The following is a 21,108-nucleotide window of genomic DNA, read 5'->3' on the forward strand; positions in this document are numbered from 1 at the left end:
TATATATATATATATATATATATATATATATATATATATATATATATATATATATATATATATATATATATATATATATATATATATATATATATATATATATATATATATATATATATATATATATATATATTCTATAATAAAAAAATGGTTAATACCACTTTTCACCCCTGTAATATAGGCGAAATTTGATTTACCTCCCTCGTAATATTTTTTTTTTTACTTTCCGCTTGTAATATTATTTTTTTTGGATTACCCCCTAAGCGTGCAAATTAAACATCAAATCTGAGGGGGGAAATCAAACAAAAAAATATTACAGGGATAAAGTTTACACTTAGGGAGCAAAAGACATAGTATTTTTATATTTCAAGGGGGTGTTCGAAAATAAAATTTTTACAGGGGGAAAAAATGAATTTCACCTATATTACAGGGGAATTTTTTGTATATTTAACCCTAAAAAAATATGGAAAATGTACATAGATATGATTTAGGAATGTAGAGAGATGACTCCTAGATTCTATGGGAAGGATAGTAGATCAAATGAAAAGGAATCAAATAACTAGAGGTAGAATAAGACCTATAAAAACTATATGAGAAGTTATTAAGAAAAATTTTGAGATTAACGATTTGAATAGAAGCATGATACTAGATGTATCATTATGGCGGAAGTTGATTCTTGTAGCCGACCCTATTTAATGAGATAAGACTTGATTGTTGTTTATTGTTGTTAGAAACTTAAGACTATTTGTATCAACTTTTTTTTTAAGTAGATAAGTTTGATTGAAATTATTAAACAAGTTTTTTTTTATTATAGTCTTTTATCTTCTTCTTACCTATTGTGGATTTGTCTCCACTTATGAGAATGAAAAATTATCAGATTATTGTGTTATTCATAACCATTTATTTTAGTTTGTATTTTTTTTCTAACAGATCAAATTTTTTAATTTGTTTGAAGCTATCAATAAATTTACTAGAATAGTTTGAGTTTTTACAAAAGGAAATTAATGACAAATCCCTTCTTACCGTGTTGATCGAATCAAATCTTAGTTCATTTTTAAGGATGGTAAAAGTAAAGAATTTGCACTTTTAGATTGGTGTTCAAGCTCACTTGTTGGAAAAGTTCAATTCTTGTAAGTTGTATATTGATTTATAGTGTTTTCTTTTTTTTTTTAACATTGTGTTAGTTTGATAGTTATTGATAAAAAGTTTGTAAAAATAACTTGAAAGCATATAACTCTTAGTATTTTATTCATTTTGAATGAAACTAATTTCATCCATGATAAATAACATTATACAATCAACATGAATTCTTAACAAAACTTATACCAAAATTACTCTTAGATTCTCACACACCTTTAAAATAAACAACTCATTATACAACACTAGTAAAATGCCACAACCAACATATTATCATTACAACACTTTCATCATAATTGAGCCAAACGATTGATATCAATAGGATAAGCATCTGATCCAGATTGAGCATTATAAGCTCTCTTACCAATTATAGTATTTCCAACCTCAGTTGGATGAAATGCATCCCAAAATAAATACTCATCCCTATTACTACATGGAGTTTGAAAGGGCAAACATGTAATTTGACCATTGTTTCTTCCTACACCACAACATCCTGCATTTGTAACCCTAATACCTGCAAAATTAATAACAAATAAAATAATCAAAAATTTTTTTAAATGAGTTATCTCGTCAAAGCAGCTCAGTTGGTAGTCAAGCCTGAATTCGAACCAGTGACATCTCATTTCTTCAGATAAAGAAATAAACAATATTGTTAAAATATATTGATACATTAAGCAATGGTTAATTTTTAATGCAGAAAATAATTACCAAATGATGATGGATTGCTTATGACGTCTTGAAAAATACCATAAACATTTACATAAATGAATCTTGCATCATTAAGTTCATTGTTGAGTTGATTAACAAGTGATTTTAATCCATTGTTGAATAGTTGATTTGCTGAATTGATTCTTTCAACACATGTTGTTCCATCTGGGCTGTTTTGGGCTAACTCATTAGGGCTGCAACCTATTTGTCCAATCCCAAATAAAGCCATTTTCCTTGCTCCATAATTATACAAAATCTAAATCAAACACAAAAAACAATTCAAATCAGATTTGCTGCAATAAAATATTCTCCGCATTCAGCATATTCTCGGTCGTTAGATCAAGATTAAATGATTTATATTTAAATATAATTTTTAGCTTGTCTTAAAATAAAAATATTTAACTTAAAATTTGGTCGTTTAATCGTGATCCAACAGCTGAGAATATGTCGAATGCGTGAGTGCGGGAAAGTGTTACCGTAGAGAAACATGATCCAAAACAATTATGTTTCTAATACAAATATATAATGATATCATTTTACAATGGTTATAATTGAGTTTGAAAGTTGGCAATGCAGATAATCGCACATGGCTCCAAATTTGACACAATTGAACTCTAATTAAAAATATCTCATAATATATGTGTCATTGTTAAATCGTGACAAAACAAAATCAGTATTTATTTTGCCACAGATAAATCGTGACAAACCTACGCAAGATCTTTGAAAACGTAATACCACTCTAAAGAAATTTTTATGATTGATTCGAAACTTCTCTGTAAGGGTGACAAACATGTATGCTAGCCCCATTTAGATCCGTCCCGTTAAAAAATAAGGCGAAATGGAACAAACACAATGCAAACCTAAAACATTGGTCTATCCTATAAAAATAATAAAGGTTGCATGTTTCGCCGAGCATTGCATCTCTAAAACTTAAATTTGTAAAAAAAATATCATTGTCCATATAAAATAGGACGGGGCAAGACAAATATATTAAAGCATATAGGACTATAGTAAAAACTAATTGAATAAGAAGTGAACATAAACAATCAAAGTAAAAAATTAATTACCCTAAGTTGTTGAGCATATGAATAAGAAGTGAACATAAACAATCAAAGTAAAAAATTAATTACCCTAAGTTGTTGAGCATATGCTTGAATAAGAACATCAGCATATTGTTGTGGTGTGAACTGTCTCCCACTAGGGTAAGCAGGCATGAAATAATTATTAAGATAATCATTACTTCCCAATCCAATTGAATAAATGCACTTGCTAAGATAATTTGCAGCTTGATCCTCATCTCCAAGCAAATTCACAACTTGAGACACTGTCTTTTGGTAATTTTGTACTTGCCCACTAAAACTAATTCGATCTCCCTACAAAGTATAGAAATTAAAAAACAATACAATTTTAGAAATAAAATAAAATTTTAATTTTAATTTTCAGTTTTAAGAAAAAAGTTTAGTATATAGAAAAATGGTACCAATTGTTGTCCTGTTTCTTCTCTAATTCCAGCAGCTGCAGAAGCATAATTGACTCCTTTGAGTATTTCTTGGTCTCTGGCTGTGGAATAAGGAGATATGTATCCATCGAATCCCAAGAGCTCAGCTGTTAAATATCAACACAAAATTATAAATGTGTGTTCAAATTTTTCTATGTGACCTTTTAAAAAATTTATTTAACATCAATATATATTAATCACATATAATTCATTCAGACCAGCTGATTCTAGCGATACAAATCGCCTGTTGAGTCGACTATATAATTAAACTAGTGAAAGCAGTGTGAATCGGTTAAAAAAAATCGATGAATTAGAAATTTTTACAATTTGAAAGATTAATGTTTATTTATTTTTTTCTTCCTTAAAATTTAAAATAACATCATTTTATAATGATTATTTTTTAAAAAGAAATTAACAAATCTTTAAAATAAAAATAGATTCTAAAAATTCAAATTAAAAAATAGTAGAAAAAAATATCACCGTTCGCACGTTTATATATTTGTTTATGAAAAAAAATGAAATAAAATATTTGAAATATAGAAACTCAATTTAATTAGAGAAGAGACTGAAATTACTTGACAGCGGAAGTGATCTCTTGACCAAATTAGACAGTTTAATAGACTAAATAATGATGGTAAAAAATGTTATTCGAATTAATACCTATACAATTTAATTATCAAGGCTAAATTATACAACATCCGATTATTTGAATCAATCATACGATTTAATCAATTACTTTTGACTTTGACCACCAACCTCTAAATTTTAGATAAGAAATAGAAGTGCATACATTTAATTTATTGGTGTTGAATAACTTAGTGACAATTTTTCCGACACAAAATAAATGTCTTGATCAAAGCATGACATATACCATATGAGTGTCTTAAATTCCATACTAAATGAAATACACCAACTCCATGTGCATGAAATTAGTGTAGACACACACATAGCTAGAATCAACTATTCATTGAAAAGTAAGAGACAAAATGCATAGTCCTTATACTTATCTTCTTTCACTAACACAAATCGCCGTTTTTGAGAACATGCAAAACAAATTATTATATTTGGTTTAAATTTTGACACAATTAAAGTATATTGAGTTAGACATGATTAAGAGTATCTAAATAGAATTTTATTAAATCGTTTTCTCTGTTAAAATATAGTTAAATAATGTTTCTAATTGTTTAGTCGAAATTTAACTGTGACTGACCTACGTATACTATTTTTGAAAACTTCCTGAAATAAGGATAAACTAATTTGACTTAAATTAGACTTACCAATAACATCAACTGTAGTTTTTCCATTAGAGAACCTTCCTGTTGGACCACCTTCAAAGTCAATCCCATAAGGAAGATAATTAGCTTTTGCCAAAGAATTGAGGTTGTTATTATTTCCATCATCTACCAAAGAGTCACCAAAAATGAAGTAACAAGGTACTTGAGGATCAGCTTCAACCTCACTAGTACACCATAAACCCAAAACCAATACTAATAATATACATAAATTCATATTAAAAAGTTGTATGGATGACATTGAAACAAGAAATATGAAACAAGAGATTATAATGTTAGTATTATAGTACGTGTGGTGTGTGTTTAAATGAATGAGTATATGAAACTCATGCAATGAGGGAAACAATTATATAGTTGTGCAAAGGAAGCAAATAATGGCAAGCTTTTTAGCTTTTACAGTTGGGGATACATATATTTGTTAGGAACATTAAATTCACTTGGGCATTATGAGGAAATGAGTGGCATTGTCGGTGATTATGCAAAACTTTTTATTTTTACATGAATATTTAGTAAAATTACATTTTATTTTTAAAATAATTAATCTATAAATATTATTTATATAAATATAAAAAATGATGACTATAAAAATTAAACTAGTCTCTCTTACTTTTTGAGATTTTCATATTTTTTAAGATAATGATTAATTGTGTTAATTTCAATAATAAAATAAATAACATTTATTAAAATAATCTTATTATTAATAAGTAGTGGCGTAATTACATGATTTAAAATACAATAAATAATGGTAAGTTAGTAAAAAGAAATAATGAATACTACATTGATATTTAAAAAAAACAAATAATTTAAAACAAATAAAAATAAAAAAGAGCACACCTATTGTGAGATAGAACGAATATCAATTTACATTAGTTGATAAAAAAATTATATATGTATTTTAAGTTTGTTATTTTTATGCCAAATGGGTCATTTTTAAACTGTAAAATTTGTAACCATTTTGTTCTTCACTTCAATTTTTAAAATTTAAATGATCAAATTTAATAGTTTTAAATTACGATTCTTAAATTTTTTGCGACAAAATTTTTTGGGTGGAGAACTCATCATGGAGTAACTCAAGGAAATTTTGGATACACCGCGAGATGGATTGTGAGGAGATGTCTTGGATATCAGTTTTGTTAATTCGTGTGAGAATTGGGTCGAACTCTAGTGGGTCGAAGAATAGCTTCCTGTTTTGACAGAGAATGTGTCGAAGATCTTCATAATATAGTCGAAGTGTGTTCTAGTATGTGGGTGTTGAAATGTCAGGGTTGTTAGTATTTCGAATTAGGCCTGTTTATTATGTCCAATTGGTTAAGTTAACTTGTACCCTAAGTTGGCTTGTAATGGGTATTTGTGAAAACGTCCATTAGTTTAGAATGTTAGGTTTATTATAAATAGCATACTAGTCTCTCATCATTGCATACTGCAAATCCTAATTAAGGGTAAGAGGGTTATTTATTATTCTTGTAACACTTGTAAACTTGAAGAAAGAGAAAGTAAAGAATAGCAGTTATAACCAATCCTTGTTTTCTTCTTGCCTTCCTATTGTGTTTGCTATTATACTATGTTCGTGGCATCGTTTTCACAACAAATTGGTGCGATGAACATGGTGAAGATGCCTTCAATAAAGTATGAGATTTTAGTGTGGCAAGTGGGCATTATGTGTGGGTAAAGAAAGGAACTAACTATGAAGGACCCAAGGCACATTAGATACCGAACAAAACTTAATTTGTTTTGTAGGTTTGCTTGAGGACTACTTAAAATATATGATGTTTTAATAAAGTGGTGGTTCTAAGCATTTGATGGGATACAAAAACTAATTTTCATATCTAGTTCAAAAAGTCCAAGGGTTATTTCACATATGGAGAATATCTTGAAGGAAGAATTCTTGGCATTGGTAAAGTAGGAGTACTAACTTTCACATCCATTTGAAGATGTACCTTATGTTGAAAGACTAAAGAAAAATATTATAATCAAAAGCCAACCTTGTGTCAAAGGCTTCAAAATCATATTCACCAAGGATGAGTGTTTGATGAAGTCACTCATGAGGTAAAACTCATAGGTAAAAATTTATTTTATGTTTATAAATTTCTCTATATTTTTAAAGTCTTTTCCCATCCTTTTTGATAATAACAAAAGAGGAGAAAAGGTATGTGTATGTGTTTGTGTGTGTTTCTGTCCAAAAATGTTCAGTCACATAATTAATTCGTATACGACTGATTACATAAGGCAAGACGAGCTTTGATTGAGGGGGAGTTATCAATATAGGGGGAGCATGCATTTTAGGACAAGTCAAGTATTTTAAAGACACTCACTCATTACATATTTTCTATGGTTGTCATCATCAAAAAAGGGGAGAATGTGAAAGCAAGCTTCTCCAAAGTATGGGTTTTGATGAAGTCAACAATTATGCATATGGATCAAGAAAGGATGTGCAAAAAACATAGAGATAATGTAACATTCAAGTATCCAAGTCTCAAAGCTAGTATCAAATTTCAAGAATCAATTTGGAAGACTTTATAGAGCTCGTGGATTATAGGTACAAACCTATGTTTATATTGATAATTATAGTGCTCAAAATGACCAACATCTTCATTTTCATGCATATCAAAAACCTTGTCGCTAGCCACTTAGTTTTGCATACTGTCAAATTTTTTTTTTTCACATTTTGGCTAGTGTAACCGGTTACTGTAACGGGTTACTGTAAAGTCTTATGGGAATATTACAGTGTAACCGATTACACCATTTCCTGTAATCGATTACACTGAAGCAATGGCCTTATTTCATGATCAAAACAAAACCAAACGTACATATCTTTTCATCCTTTGACCATTGCACTATTTCATAATTTTACACACTTTTACATATTCACCTCTTCAATATCAACTTAACATCATTTTTATCATTCAAGTTTCAAAACAAGTGTTTGTGTTTTTGACCTTTCAAAAAGAACTTTTCTGCTTGCATTTCCATATCAGTCCATAAAAATTCATATAATATTTAGAAATACTTGAGCACTATATTCTATCATCATAAGTTGCTTGTTTGAAGGGAATATCAATTATATTGATGTATCACTCATAGTGATAATTATTCTACAAATTTTATATTCTTAAAAATCTTGTTGTATTCACATCTTATTTTTCAGGATTGTTCGGATTAAGATTATTTGGTTGTACCTTGCTATCAAGGATTGTTGGAAGCAAGAGGTTGAAAGTGAGAGCATTGTTCTCATTTGAACTTGGTTGATCCAAGAGGATTGTTCTTGGTGGTTTTGTTGTTAGAAGATTGTAGGAGAAGTCCTGGGTTTAGGCTTGTGCAAATATATAACAATAGTGAAATCTCTTTCATGTTGAAAGGGGACTGAAGTACTCTCGGATTGTAAGGGGAACCAGAATATATCCTTGTCTCGTTTATTCTTCTGCACTTTATTTCTTTCATAACCTTATCATTAACCTGAAAAATATCATACCTTCATTACTTATTACTAGAAAATTTTAAAGAACCTAATTCACCCCCTCTTAGGCGCAATCTAAACTTATAAAGACACTCTGTTATTGCATATATTTTGTCAAATAATCGGAGAAAAACAAGTCAAAGATGAACAAATTTGAGGAATAACAATCAAACAATAATGTAAAAATGATTAAGTATGAAGAAATAGGGACTTCGAGAAATTTTGCTAAAAAGGAGTAGAAAACGAGCAAAGTTATTGGAAAAATCACAATGGCTACCGTGTGCCATCGCGTGCAGGATATAGCTGGAAAAATGCATCGCGTGCACGATGCTATCCATGACGCGCACCATGGGCCCTTTTTCTGTGAAAATTCTGACGCATTTTGCTATTATATGAAGGCTTTATGAGGGGAGTTTTGGCATCTTTTCAAGGGTTCTGTGATTTTTTGACTACAAGTGATGAATTTCAGTACTAGAAGTGGGATTGGGAGCGCATTGGAAGCCATTGGAGGGCAGATCTTCATGAAATTTCTTATGCAACCTTCATCTTTTTATTTGTTATTTTAATTGTATCAATCTGAGTAGCTAAACACTCATAGGTTAGGTTTTGTTTGATGAAATTATTTTGAACCTGTTAGGACATATGTCTAATTTGATATTAAATGATTAATCTTAGTTATATTTCTATTTAATCACCTCTTTTAATGCGTATTATTTGATATACTCTGTTAATAAGATCGTAGACGTATAGGGATCATCAACCTTTAGCCTATACGTCTGAACTAGAGAAATTAATGTACTTACGCCGATAAACTAGGGATAGGAGACCTCTAGTAGTGACATTAGAATTAACACAGTGTATCGTTTCTTGATTTCACTTACACCGGTTGAATAGGGATAGGAGACCTTTAGTAGAAATAAGTAAGCTATACACCAAGGGATTAGGTATATCGGTTTTGTTAATTCGTCGTAGAAATATAATGAAGTTCTATTGATGTAATTCATTAGACATCAGTAGGGGAGAAATAAGGGATTTTATGCAAAATTTGTCCGCTTTCTCATTACTGTCTAAACAAATTTAATTTTTTACAATCAAACTCGAACCCCCTCTCCCATTGTTACTTTCTAAACATTGCACAATATATGTCTTGCTTAAATAGCAGTCATTGTGGACACGATTTTATTGATTACTTCACACTATCAATACACTTACCGAGAATTAATCAAGTTTTTGGCGCTGTTGTCAGGGATTTAAAATTCCAAAAGGCATTTTTTGTGCGAAATTTGTTAGTTTTAGTTTTTTTTGGTTTTTAGGATTAGATTTATTTTATTAGTTTTAGTTTTTCTTTTTTACTTTTATTTTTGTTTATTTTTTTATCTAGTGCAGTGCTACTAAGGTATTCTTTTCTTATTCTGTATGTAAGGTGAAGACAGACATGCAATTTGAAATTTATGCTAACTTTGAAAACTTCAAAGCGTATACAAAGGGACTTGTAGAAAAAACTCTAATTCTGAAAAATGCGAGAAATGATTTAGAGCCAGAACCTTACATCAAAACTGATCATTCGTGGGAGGAGGATTCATTATCTCAACTTGAAGAAACCTTGACTCAACTTAAAAATATGATTCAACTCAATTTTGAGAAAATCAACAAGCATCGAGAAGCCTTGCGAAGTGACATGAAAATATTCTTCAAGAATTTAGAGATTCAATTCGATCAAATATATAGCCAATTAGCATTAATATTGAGATCTAGTGGGGATTTCGATGGAAATATGTTAGATAGACCTAGAGATAAGGAAATTGTAAGAGAAGTCATACAAGAATGGGAGGTAGTAGACAAAGGAGGAGTTGTAAAAGAGAAAGAAGAAGAAAAATGCACAATATCTGTTAAAGAAATACAAGCAAGAATAGAAAATCTGAGGTGAAAAGATATCTGCAAAAATAGTAAGCATGCAATATGAAGATTATATAGTTTTTGATGAAGCTCCAAATTCAATAATTCGTTTAGGCGTAGATATCCAACAACAAGATCTTCAACAAAAGAATATTCTTGTTCCTACCAAGAAGGCTGATGAAAGAGGAGAAATAGATGAAGTATTGAATGAGATTTATGTCTTGTTCGATACTATCAAGGTGGAGAGAGTATGGAAGAAAACCTTCAATTCCTTAAAGTAATGGAATTCCTACCCAAATAAAGGAAGAAGAAGGATGATGTATTTTTCGTGTAATATATGTCTCCCTATTAAAAATCTAAAGGTCAAGCTTAAGACTTTTAAAAAGCACTTATTTTTCTAATTGGAAAAAACAAGGAGCGCATTATCTGACTCATTAATTAATGTGGCATGATCTAATGGCCAAGAAGCGCACGCTCATTGTGGAATTTATGAAATAAAAAACACAGAAACACATTTAAATTTAACGAATCGAAACATAACACCTCATGAAACTTAGACCACCGGGTTTGAAACTCCAGTCGTCTTCTCCGTTTGGCCTTCAATGGAGTTTCCGAGTTTGGTAACATGAGAGGCTGAGACTTATATTATTGTGTTCGTGTCATAATCGTCATCTCAACCAATACCACCATTGCAATTTATTTAAACTGGGCTAATCTAATTTTGGAAAATACGAAAGGATTTCAGAAAACTAAAAGCGAAATTAAATGATGAACATCAAAGATAAATTAAATTTGAGTCATGGGAAACAATCAGGGTACCAAGAGCTACACAATGGTATCGATTTTGAGTTGAAATGAAGCATCTAACTACCTTGTCTAAGTATAATCGGAAGTGGTGAACAGAGTGACTTGGCTAGGGCGTTTTAGAAGGTCTCAGAGCTTGGCTCTTGTGGCTTTAGCTTCAGAAGAGGGAATGTGCTAATGGAAATGAGAAATGGCTTTGAAAGTGTCTGGAAAATGAATACAATCTCAAAGAATTCTGATGAAAATTTGAAGTTCAATCAGGGGATTGAGTGGATTTCAAAGCTTGAAAATGAATCTGGGATGATCCTCTATTTATTGGGAAGAAAATGGAATGTTCAAGCGTGTGGAATGATGCTGAATTGATCCAATTCGTGTGAGCTTACAAAGTTAGAAAAATGTAACTTCAAGTTCATCAAAACTCCATTAAATCTTGCGTTTCATGAGTCATTTAACTTATGGACATGTCACTAATCTTGTTTAAGTTCAAAACATGTAGCAATTTGGCTTGTAATTAAGAATTAATGAACTTGAAAATCTGAGTTTTAGATACAATACAGTTTCATGGAGCCATGTTTGCATCAATGGGAAATCATGTTCAAGGCACCTTTCTGGCTCATTCTTTTTGCCAAATACTTACATCATCACAAAAATACAATGTGACAAAAAAATTATTGATTTTGATGCTTGTGGAAAAAGTTATGATCAATTGAAAATGGCTCAAAAAACTGTCTGAACACTTAGAAAAGTTTCTATGTAAAAATGCTTCAAAATGACCTATAATGTCTTCAAGTCTTTCATGGCCTTTCAAGCATTTTTTAGTCTTTGAACATTGAGGAAACTTGTAAAAGACATCCCAAAGAGTTCATAGCAAAAATAACAACATCAAAAGGTTTAACATTGAATGAGTTATGGTCTTGAGAAGTTGGTCTAAATTCACTTGAATTCACAAAATGACCCATAATGTTTCTCCATCTTTGATGACTTTCCATTCATAATTAGCTCTTGACTTATGAAGAGAAGTTGTTGAATATGTCAAAGAGAGTTATTTACAAAAATAAGCACTAAAAATTCTTGAAGTATTAAGGTGTTGCACCCTTTTGACCATATACTTGAAATGTTGACTTTTTTAGGTCAAAGTACTTGAATCAACTTGCAATATTTTGATGTTTTCTTTCAATTCAAGCCACAATGATGAAAATATGAACTTCAAATGATGATATCTTTATTGTGATTTGAGGATGATGCAAATAACTTAAGTTAACTTGATGAAAAAGGCATGGAAATAAACACATGAACTCTTGTAGTTTCTTAAGGAACAAGCCATCAAACTTTGAGATATCTTTGGTACAAATGAGATTGAATGATGCTTGAAACTTTTTTTTTTATATTAGAGGCCATGCTTTAATGAGGTAGTTTTTGAGACCCAGTGATCAACCACATAATCTTGACTTGACGGACTAAAACCCTAGTTGAGGCATAGTGTTTGATGCTTTGATTCAAACTCATCCTTGTAAGGGAAACAAAAGAAACATAAACATATTTTTGATATTTTAATTAGATGTTAGTAAAACATAAAGCTATAAACATAAAAGCAAAAGATAAATACAATTGATGCTTGGTGATCCCTGTATAGGTAAGCTCAAGGAGAGAGAACCAAGATAGGGACCAAGTGTGTGATCTTGATGCAAGTGCAACTATGAAAATGAGGTGGTATCTTAGGAGTAAAAATGATGGTATGACACTGGGCAGCAATGAGGTTTAGGCTGTTACACTCTTAGTTGATAACGTTTCCGCTATTAATCTTGCTAATAACTCAATTGCACATGGGAGGAGCAAGAATATTGAGATGAGGTTTCACTACATGAGGAAACTTGTTAATGAAGGAAAATTGAGATTGGGATATCGTAGAAGTGAATACCAAGTGGCTAATACGGTGATTAAGAGAGTCACAAATGATGTGTTCAAAAGGTATACGATGAGCATGGGAATGGAAGACTTGAAGCACTTGAATTAAGAGGCTGTGATGTGAAAAAAATAATTCAAGTGTTGTAATCGGTTAAATGGGGTGTAATCGGTTACAAGCATCAAAATAAGTCAAATAAGCTAGAAAAAATGTTTTTGGAGTTGATGCAACTAATTACTCATTCACAATAACCGATTACCACTATTAGTTGATTTTCAATTTTAAGCACCTATAACCGGTTACAAGATTTGTGTAATCGATTATAGGTCTGACATTTTGCGTTTTCTCTTATTTGATTTGATGTTTTTGTATCCCAATCACTACTACAAATAATACATTTCATGACAAAGCTTTCACCTCAGCAAAAAAAGAGCTATAATGTCAAGGCGCGCCGTGTTTTATTTTATTTTTAAAAAAGACCACATATTCCTCCGGGTTTTAATATAATCGAGGGGAAAAAAAATTGCGGACATGCTTCGATTCCCAACTAATGTAATTTATATTTTTTTCTTCTTTAAAAGTGTAAACTAAATGATTTATCCCTTTAATTTTCGTAATAACCGAGAGATAAAATAATCATATTTTACTATAAAAACCCTCGTTAAAATAGATTTTACCTAATCCTAACTTATATGTAGTCTCCCCAAACTTGTATGCTTCATTCATTGGGATGGATTGTAAGACAGAAAAGTCTGCAATGTTGTGTTCTTCTATCTGAAACAAAACATTTTTTCTACCCTTGCATCTCACATAATGGTGTTGATGTTGTTGTTGTATTTTTGGAATAACCTTCCTGTGTTATCAATCAAAGAAAACAACATTACTTTTCTTGGCTGACAATATTGGGAAATTTATTCCTTAACATAGTGTAAATTGCACGCAAAAAATAACATGTTACTTTCAATTCTTTATCATTCATCATTTTTTCTTTAAATTTATTACCTCGATTTTTTACTAAAATCGAAGGGTTTCCGTATTTTATTTTGTTTTTTTAATTAAAAAAAAAGAAAATACTTTTCACCTCGATTTTTTAACGAAACCGAGGGGTCTTGTTACACAGCTACAACAATGAATCTCTACCCTACATTCTTAAAGGAACAACACTCAGGATATTGCAAAGACATCAATCCAAAAGAAATTATTACATCCACCACTATATATTTTGTTCTCTTTCTTGTGAAAGAGTTTGCTCAAGATAATAAAATATTTGCTTCAAGCTAAAAAAGGTTGAAAAAATTCTCTATGATTGATTGTAAGTGCATAAAATTATTCTTGCTTCAAGTTACACAAAGAAGGGAGATCAACCTTTGAATAACTTATTAGAAGTTCGATGCATACAAGATATGCAACAAAATATAGATTACAGCAATTATTTGTTGTTCTCCAAAAATAATAACGACAATGACGAATCTGAATTTGTTGTAATCAATGTAGTTTAATATTTCGTGTAAATAATGTAATATTATTAACCTCTATTTTCTACTAAAATCGAGGGGTAAACATATTTTACCTATGCTTTTGTCAAAATCTAAGGGTAAACATCATCCTTAAACAAATATTTGACGTCCATTTCATGAGTATCAATGCTCAAGACACTACCATTAGTGATCTGCGTGAAACATAAAAAACTTACATTATAAAAGCATTTTAAATATAAAAAATTGATAATGAAACATCACGAAGCGCTTGAAACTATGTACATTCCAACACTTTAAAGTTTGCAAGAGCATTTGCTATAAAAAATTTTCTATGATATGGATTGCAAGAGAAGAAAAAAATTATTTGGGTTTAAGGTTTGTGTTATTAAATATTTATTTGAGCAAAAAATCATTTATTTATCTAACCATTTTTTTGTTGTATATCAAAAACAAATGCAAGTAAAATCCATAAAGAATATTTGACACCCAACATTTCGCTACCCCAAAATTCAATGACTCGAAGATCTAAAATCTATCTTACCCCTCGGTTTTATTGAAAAATCGAGAGGTATGATGTGTTAGAAATTGAAAATATTAAAAATGCAGATGTTGGGATTCGAATCCATGTGCAAATAATTTAACTCTCGAGTTATTTTTAACCGATGAGTAAAGTGATAGCTTTTCATGACGTCTTTTGTTACCTTTCTTCTGTAATCGAGGTTAAATGCATTTCGACGTCCGGGGTGAAATGTATTTTTTAGTAGTGAATCACTTATATATATATATATATATATATATATATATATATATATATATATATATATAATTCCCTTTATATAGGAATATAAAGGCTTACTATTTAAGCCAGTAAAAGCTACCTATTATAGCCGGTTACAACAAACAAAGATGAATTATTAATATCGGGTACACATTGGGCCTCATCGACACAATAATAATTCACAAACAACAAATTAATATAAAGGCTTTTTTAGTAGGGGTATTTTTTAGTAGTGAATCACTTATATATATATATATATATATATATATATATATATATATATATATATATATATGTAATTCCCTTTATATAGGAATATAAAGGCTTACTATTTAAGCCAGTAAAAGCTACCTATTATAGCCGGTTACAACAAACAAAGATGAATTATTAATATCGGGTACATATTGGGCCTCATCGACACAATAATAATTCACAAACAACAAAAACTTTCTTACAAAAAGCAGAAAAAATTCTCTCCTTTTTCCAAGATAAGATCCTTATCTTTGCATGTGCCTTCTTCCAAGATAAGATTCTTTCTTATCTTTGTATTTGTTTTTTGCATTGTTTTTCTTTTATGATAAGATTCTCTCTTATCTTGGCATTATTGCTACCAAATAATTATTGCTTAGCTTTAGCTTTTTCCTTGGCCTTTTGGGCCATAGATTGAATCATGGCATCTTAGAAGTCTTCAGGTGTGGGGTCATCATTTTGGGCTAAAGAACCCCCATTTAGAACTCCAAAATATTATGAATGATATTTTTATTGCTTATACGGAATTTATAATTGTTTACATTGATGATGTTTTAGTTTTTTCTAAAACTATAGATCAGCATATAAAACATTTTAAAAAAATTTAAGGGTTTAGTTAAGCATAATGGATTAGTTATATCCGCCTCTAAAATGAAAATATTTCAGACTAAAATTAGATTTCTAGGCCATGAAATTGATCAAGGAACTATTATTCATATTCAAAGAAGTATTGAATTTGCTTCTAAGTTTTCTGATATCATTACTGATAAGAAACAATTACAAATGTTTCTTGGTAGTCTTAATTATATTGCAGATTAGTTTGAGAATCTTGCCAATGATACTGGAATACTACATGCTAGGCTTAAGAAAAACCCTGGGCCTTGGACTGATAAACATTCTCAAGCAGTCCAAAGAATTAAAAATTAAGTTAAATGTATGACTTGCTGATCTCTAGCTAATCCCAAGTATTTTAAAATTTTTTCAAACTGATGCTTCAGACATAGGGTAATGGAGGAATTCTTAAACAAGTTATACATGAAACATCTAAAGAAGTTTTTGTTAGATTAACCTCTAGTAAATGGAATCCTACTCAGTCAAAATATTCGACTATTAAAAAAGAAATGCTTTCTATTATAAAATGTGTTTCAAAATTTCAAGATGATTTACTTAATAAAAAAAATTTATTACGAATTGATTGCAACCCTGCTAAATCAATTATTGAAAAAGATGTTAAAAATTTTGTTGCAAAACAAATATTTGCTAGCTGGCAATCTCAATTTTCAATGTTTGAATTTGATATTAAACATATCAAAGGTGAAAATAATTCACTTGCAGATTATCTCACCCGTGAATTTTTGTAGGGAAAAATGGCACCCCCATCTAGGGGAGGAAGAGGCCGCGGCTATGGACGAGGCCTTGGAAGAGGGAATAACAATATGTTACCCCGAAATAAATTAAATATTCTTCTCATAAGGGATTGGACCACAGTCTATAAAGGTAGAAATATGCAACAATTACCTACTACAAAAAAAGGAAGATATACCTTCCTCTTCATCTTCTAAAAAGATTATATCTTACAAAGAAATTGCGGTCAATGACCCACCCCAAGAGCAAGTAGCTGATTATTTTGAAAATTCAGTTACAGAAAAAATTATGTATATTGAAGATGATGATCTAAAAATAAATCTAAACGATGGATGAGATATCAAAACAAGATACCTCGAATCAAGAGGATATTCAGGTCTTCATAATAAATCAAGACCACATTTAGAAATCTTACTAGTAATTACTGAATCGGTAACCTTTACTCATCATTATCAAAATAATAATCCTGAAAGTTTCATAAACTTCAGCAACTGCCACATTAATAAGATTTTATCACCCAAAGAATGGGGTCTTAACCCTAATGGTGAAAAGGCAATAAGAATTGCCAAAGCAAAATTTATTTATTTCAATTATTGGGACTATGTCCAGGCTTTCACCCAAGCCTTTTATTATCAGAATTCTAAGAATAAACATTCTTGCTTATCTCAATTAATCCAGACGTAATTAATAGACCAATTCCGAATTTGGTTTTATGCCTGATGGATTAAATTTGGTCCTACGTTGGAAATATTACCAAAAGAATAAAATGATTTGTATACTCCTTGGTGTGAAAATAGTCCACTAGTGTTAGAACTCTCATCAAATTTGATTACTGGACAATGTCTATTTCTTTTCTTCACTAAGTTTCAAATTTTTTAGATTTGGAGATGGACTATCACTATTTTCAATGATAAGTTTAATATCCCCACACTAGAAAGAAAAGTTTTCTTCAAGTGGTGGAATAAGATGTGTCTAGAAGACATCCTGGACAAAATTGTCCAAATAAAATCAGCCATGTCTGAACACAAAAATAACAATGTTAAAGATCAAAACTCTCAACAAATGTCTATGAAAAATTTGAAAAACTTTTTTCAAAGAAAATATTCCAACGAATCAGAAGAAGAAATTATGGTCAGAACATTGGATCATATGAAGACTCAATTATTCTATACTTTCCAATCTCAAGCTTCAAAAGATGATATGCAATCTAAGAAGACAAGTTCATCCATGGGATCAATGGATTCCAACACCTTTGAAGGTTTAGCTGGCGAAGCTCAAAATGATGACCCCACAGCTGAAAATTTCTAGGATGCCATGATTCAAACTATGGCCCAAAAGGTCAAGGAAAACGCTAAAGCTAAGCAATAATTATCTGGTAGCAATAATGTCAAGATAAGAGAGAATCTTATCTTGAAAGAAAAATAGTGAATAAAAAATACAAAGATAAGAAAGAATCTTATCTTGGAAGAAGGCACATGCAAAGATAAGGATTTTATCTTGGAAAAAGGAGAGAATCTTTTCTGCTTTTTGTAAGAAAGTTTTTGTTGTTTGTGAATTATTATTGTGTCGATGGGGCCCAATGTGTATCCGGCATTAATAATTCATCTTTGTTTGTTGTGACCGACTATCATAGGTAGCTCTTACTAGCTTAAATAGTAAGCCTTTGTATCCCTATATAAAGGGATTTTTTTTTGTAAGTAACAACTTTAATACAACAAAGTTTTTATGTATGCTCTGCCATCTCTCTATCACTAAAATACTTAAAATTTCGATCCTGATTCCGCTGTTTTACATTTCTGATATATATATATATATATATATATATATATATATATATATATATATATATATATATATATATATATATATATATATATATTATGGTATGTTTGTAATATACAATAAAAAAAATGAAATAGAAAATTATCACCCTCAATTATCTCTCTTGTAACTCTCTTCTCTCGCATTCTCTCTTTCTCCACATACCAAAATTCTTCATTCTTTACTAATTTTGTGATTGATTGCATGTTCTAATAATTTATGAGTTATTTAAATTTATGAAATATTTCTCTATATAAATGTTCATTTAAAACTAATTTTAAAATGAATTAAGTTTTTTCACTTACGAGAATAATAATGAGTGAACTTTGTCTTCTCTTTAACTCGTTGAATTAGATCTTGTTTGAATGTTATCACTATATTCTTTTTATGGTGATTTCTGTTTACTTATGATTCTTAAAATTGTAGCACATTTCTTCTTTATCTTCTCTATTTCATTCATCTTTTTATTCTTTATCCTCTTTTACTTGTTAGGTTGTTTGAAGAATAATCTACTCGGTGAGATGTTCATCTCGTGTGGAGTCAACTTCCTCAATATCATAAAAACATGTGCCATCAATATCAGTAGGCATAGTGTTTCTATGTACAACCTATCATCTCACATCATGTTTGAGTTGGATTTCAACCTAAATGTAATCATCCCACAAGCTTTTCTTCCACCGATACACCGTTATGACAGTGAGTCTCAGTATATATATATATATATATATATATATATATATATATATATATATATATATATATATATATATATATATATATATATATATATATATATATATATATATATATATATATATATATATATATATATATATATATATATATATATATATATATATATATATATACAGGGGAGGAGCCAAGGCCCAGCTAGCCCGGGCAAACGCCCGGGCTCAACCCCTATTTTCTATGTACTCTCCACAATTTAATAGACGATTTTTAGACAAAATCAGGGGCAAAATTAGTAAAAATATGGTGTGAAAATTAAAACAGGTGAATAATCAATGGTGTAAAGTTTTTGCCCAGGCTGTATAAAATTTCTGGCTCCGCCACATATAAGTATATATATATATATATATATATATATATATATATATATATAAGTATCGGTACCGGATAGACTACCGTACTCGTGATACTTCATCTTTTATTATTATTCGATTTCGAGTAAAATGTGTAATTTTCTAAAATATCAATATAATATATTTATATATTTTAATCTCTTCACCATTATATTTTAACATTATTTTTTATTTTTTTATTTTTATAGTGATGTTTTATTGTGAACCTAATACTACCTGCTATTCCATTTATAACTGCTATTCCATTTATAAGAAAAGTTTTTTTTCTAAATACATTGAATAAATAATGTATCTGAACAATATGTTGTCCAGATTTATTATTTATTCAATATATCTAAAAGAAATATTTTTTTATAAATGAGACTAGAAGGAGTAATCAAATTCTTCACTAATATATTCTATTAAAAAACTATCATATTTTACTAATGTACTCCTACCTTGATTTTTTGAAAAATATCGTACGGGATCCTGTACCGGTATCCGCACCGATTATCGTACCCGTTCCTATGCATCATAGGTAAGGGTGACAAAACGGACCCGGCCCGCGGGAAAAGCACGTTTTGCCGGCATTTTTTCGGGGGACGGGGCAAGGTTTCAGACCTGCTCTCTTTAATGTGTCCGCTCCGCCCTGCCCTGTTTTTTCGCAGGCAAGAGTTTTTTCATACAATTTTATTATTTTTAGGCATAAAAGGTTTCATGATCACAGATCTTTTTGTCCCATCTCACTTTATTTTATGGGACGGAGTAAGGTTTTAGACCCGCATTCTCAAATATGTCTGTCCAACCTGCCGTATTTTTTCGCTGACTCTTATCTGCAGGCTTAAACCGAGCGGACATGCGCGTTTGTCACCCTTAATCATAAGTGCGTGCTATTTTGTCTTACTACTAAATTTATAATTTTATAAACTATAGATTAAATGTGGGTTACAGATAATCCCTAGATGTCATAGCATTGTCGGTGGAATGAATCATTCAAATATTGGTAGATAGTAAAATTTATTATCACACTAATTTCACCAGTACTAATACTAGTATCATGCAACTAACAAGTTTGGATTTTCATGTTCATCATGGTGTACTGAAAACGAAATTCCAGTTTGTTCTAGGGCCAAGTTACCTAAACTATGCGCGTAGCTCTGAGGAAATTGTCGTTGACGTTTGAGTCTAAGCCTTATCCAGGTCAATTTAAAAAAGGCATTTGTGGAAATTGTTTATACTTAACAGCTAATGCCTTTATGGCATTCACGCAATATTTATGATAGTGGTGACATTGTTGTCAATCATATATCAATCACATAATGCATGTATATAAATATCTTTTACAAAATCAATGAAATGTTTATTTCCAATGCATTTAGTGTTAGAGCTGTCCATGACCAACAACTGGGTCAGGGTGGACCACATATAATGGATTGGAGTGTCCTACTACTTGTTACAGAAATTGAGTGAAACTTAAATATAAAGGAAAATTCTGTCTTCACCATAAATATATCATAGACTTTCTAAAATAACATCTTTTTAAGCGTTGTTTTAAATGTTTTTTTTATCTGATGAATCTTTTTGGACTCGCTGTGTTCGACTAGGAAATAAAAAATGTTTGGTAAAATGAAAGAATATAGTTT

The 21,108-nt window shown here is 30.2% G+C and overlaps 1 protein-coding gene across 1 annotated transcript; it reads right to left on the reverse strand.

The window, feature by feature from the left end:
- Positions 1-1,320: 1,320 nt before the first annotated feature.
- Positions 1,321-4,967, reverse strand: LOC131638192 (GDSL esterase/lipase At1g29670-like). The gene is made up of 5 exons (XM_058908735.1): positions 4,621-4,967; positions 3,326-3,450; positions 2,976-3,218; positions 1,846-2,101; positions 1,321-1,651 (listed from the first exon to the last, which is right to left on the reverse strand). The coding sequence occupies exons 1-5, from the start codon at positions 4,874-4,876 to the stop codon at positions 1,428-1,430; spliced, it is 1,104 nt and encodes a 367-aa protein (XP_058764718.1). The 5' UTR covers positions 4,877-4,967; the 3' UTR covers positions 1,321-1,427.
- Positions 4,968-21,108: the final 16,141 nt, after the last annotated feature.

Source organism: Vicia villosa, unplaced genomic scaffold (genome assembly GCF_029867415.1).
Source record: "Vicia villosa cultivar HV-30 ecotype Madison, WI unplaced genomic scaffold, Vvil1.0 ctg.002215F_1_1, whole genome shotgun sequence".
Classification (NCBI taxonomy): domain Eukaryota; kingdom Viridiplantae; phylum Streptophyta; class Magnoliopsida; order Fabales; family Fabaceae; genus Vicia; species Vicia villosa.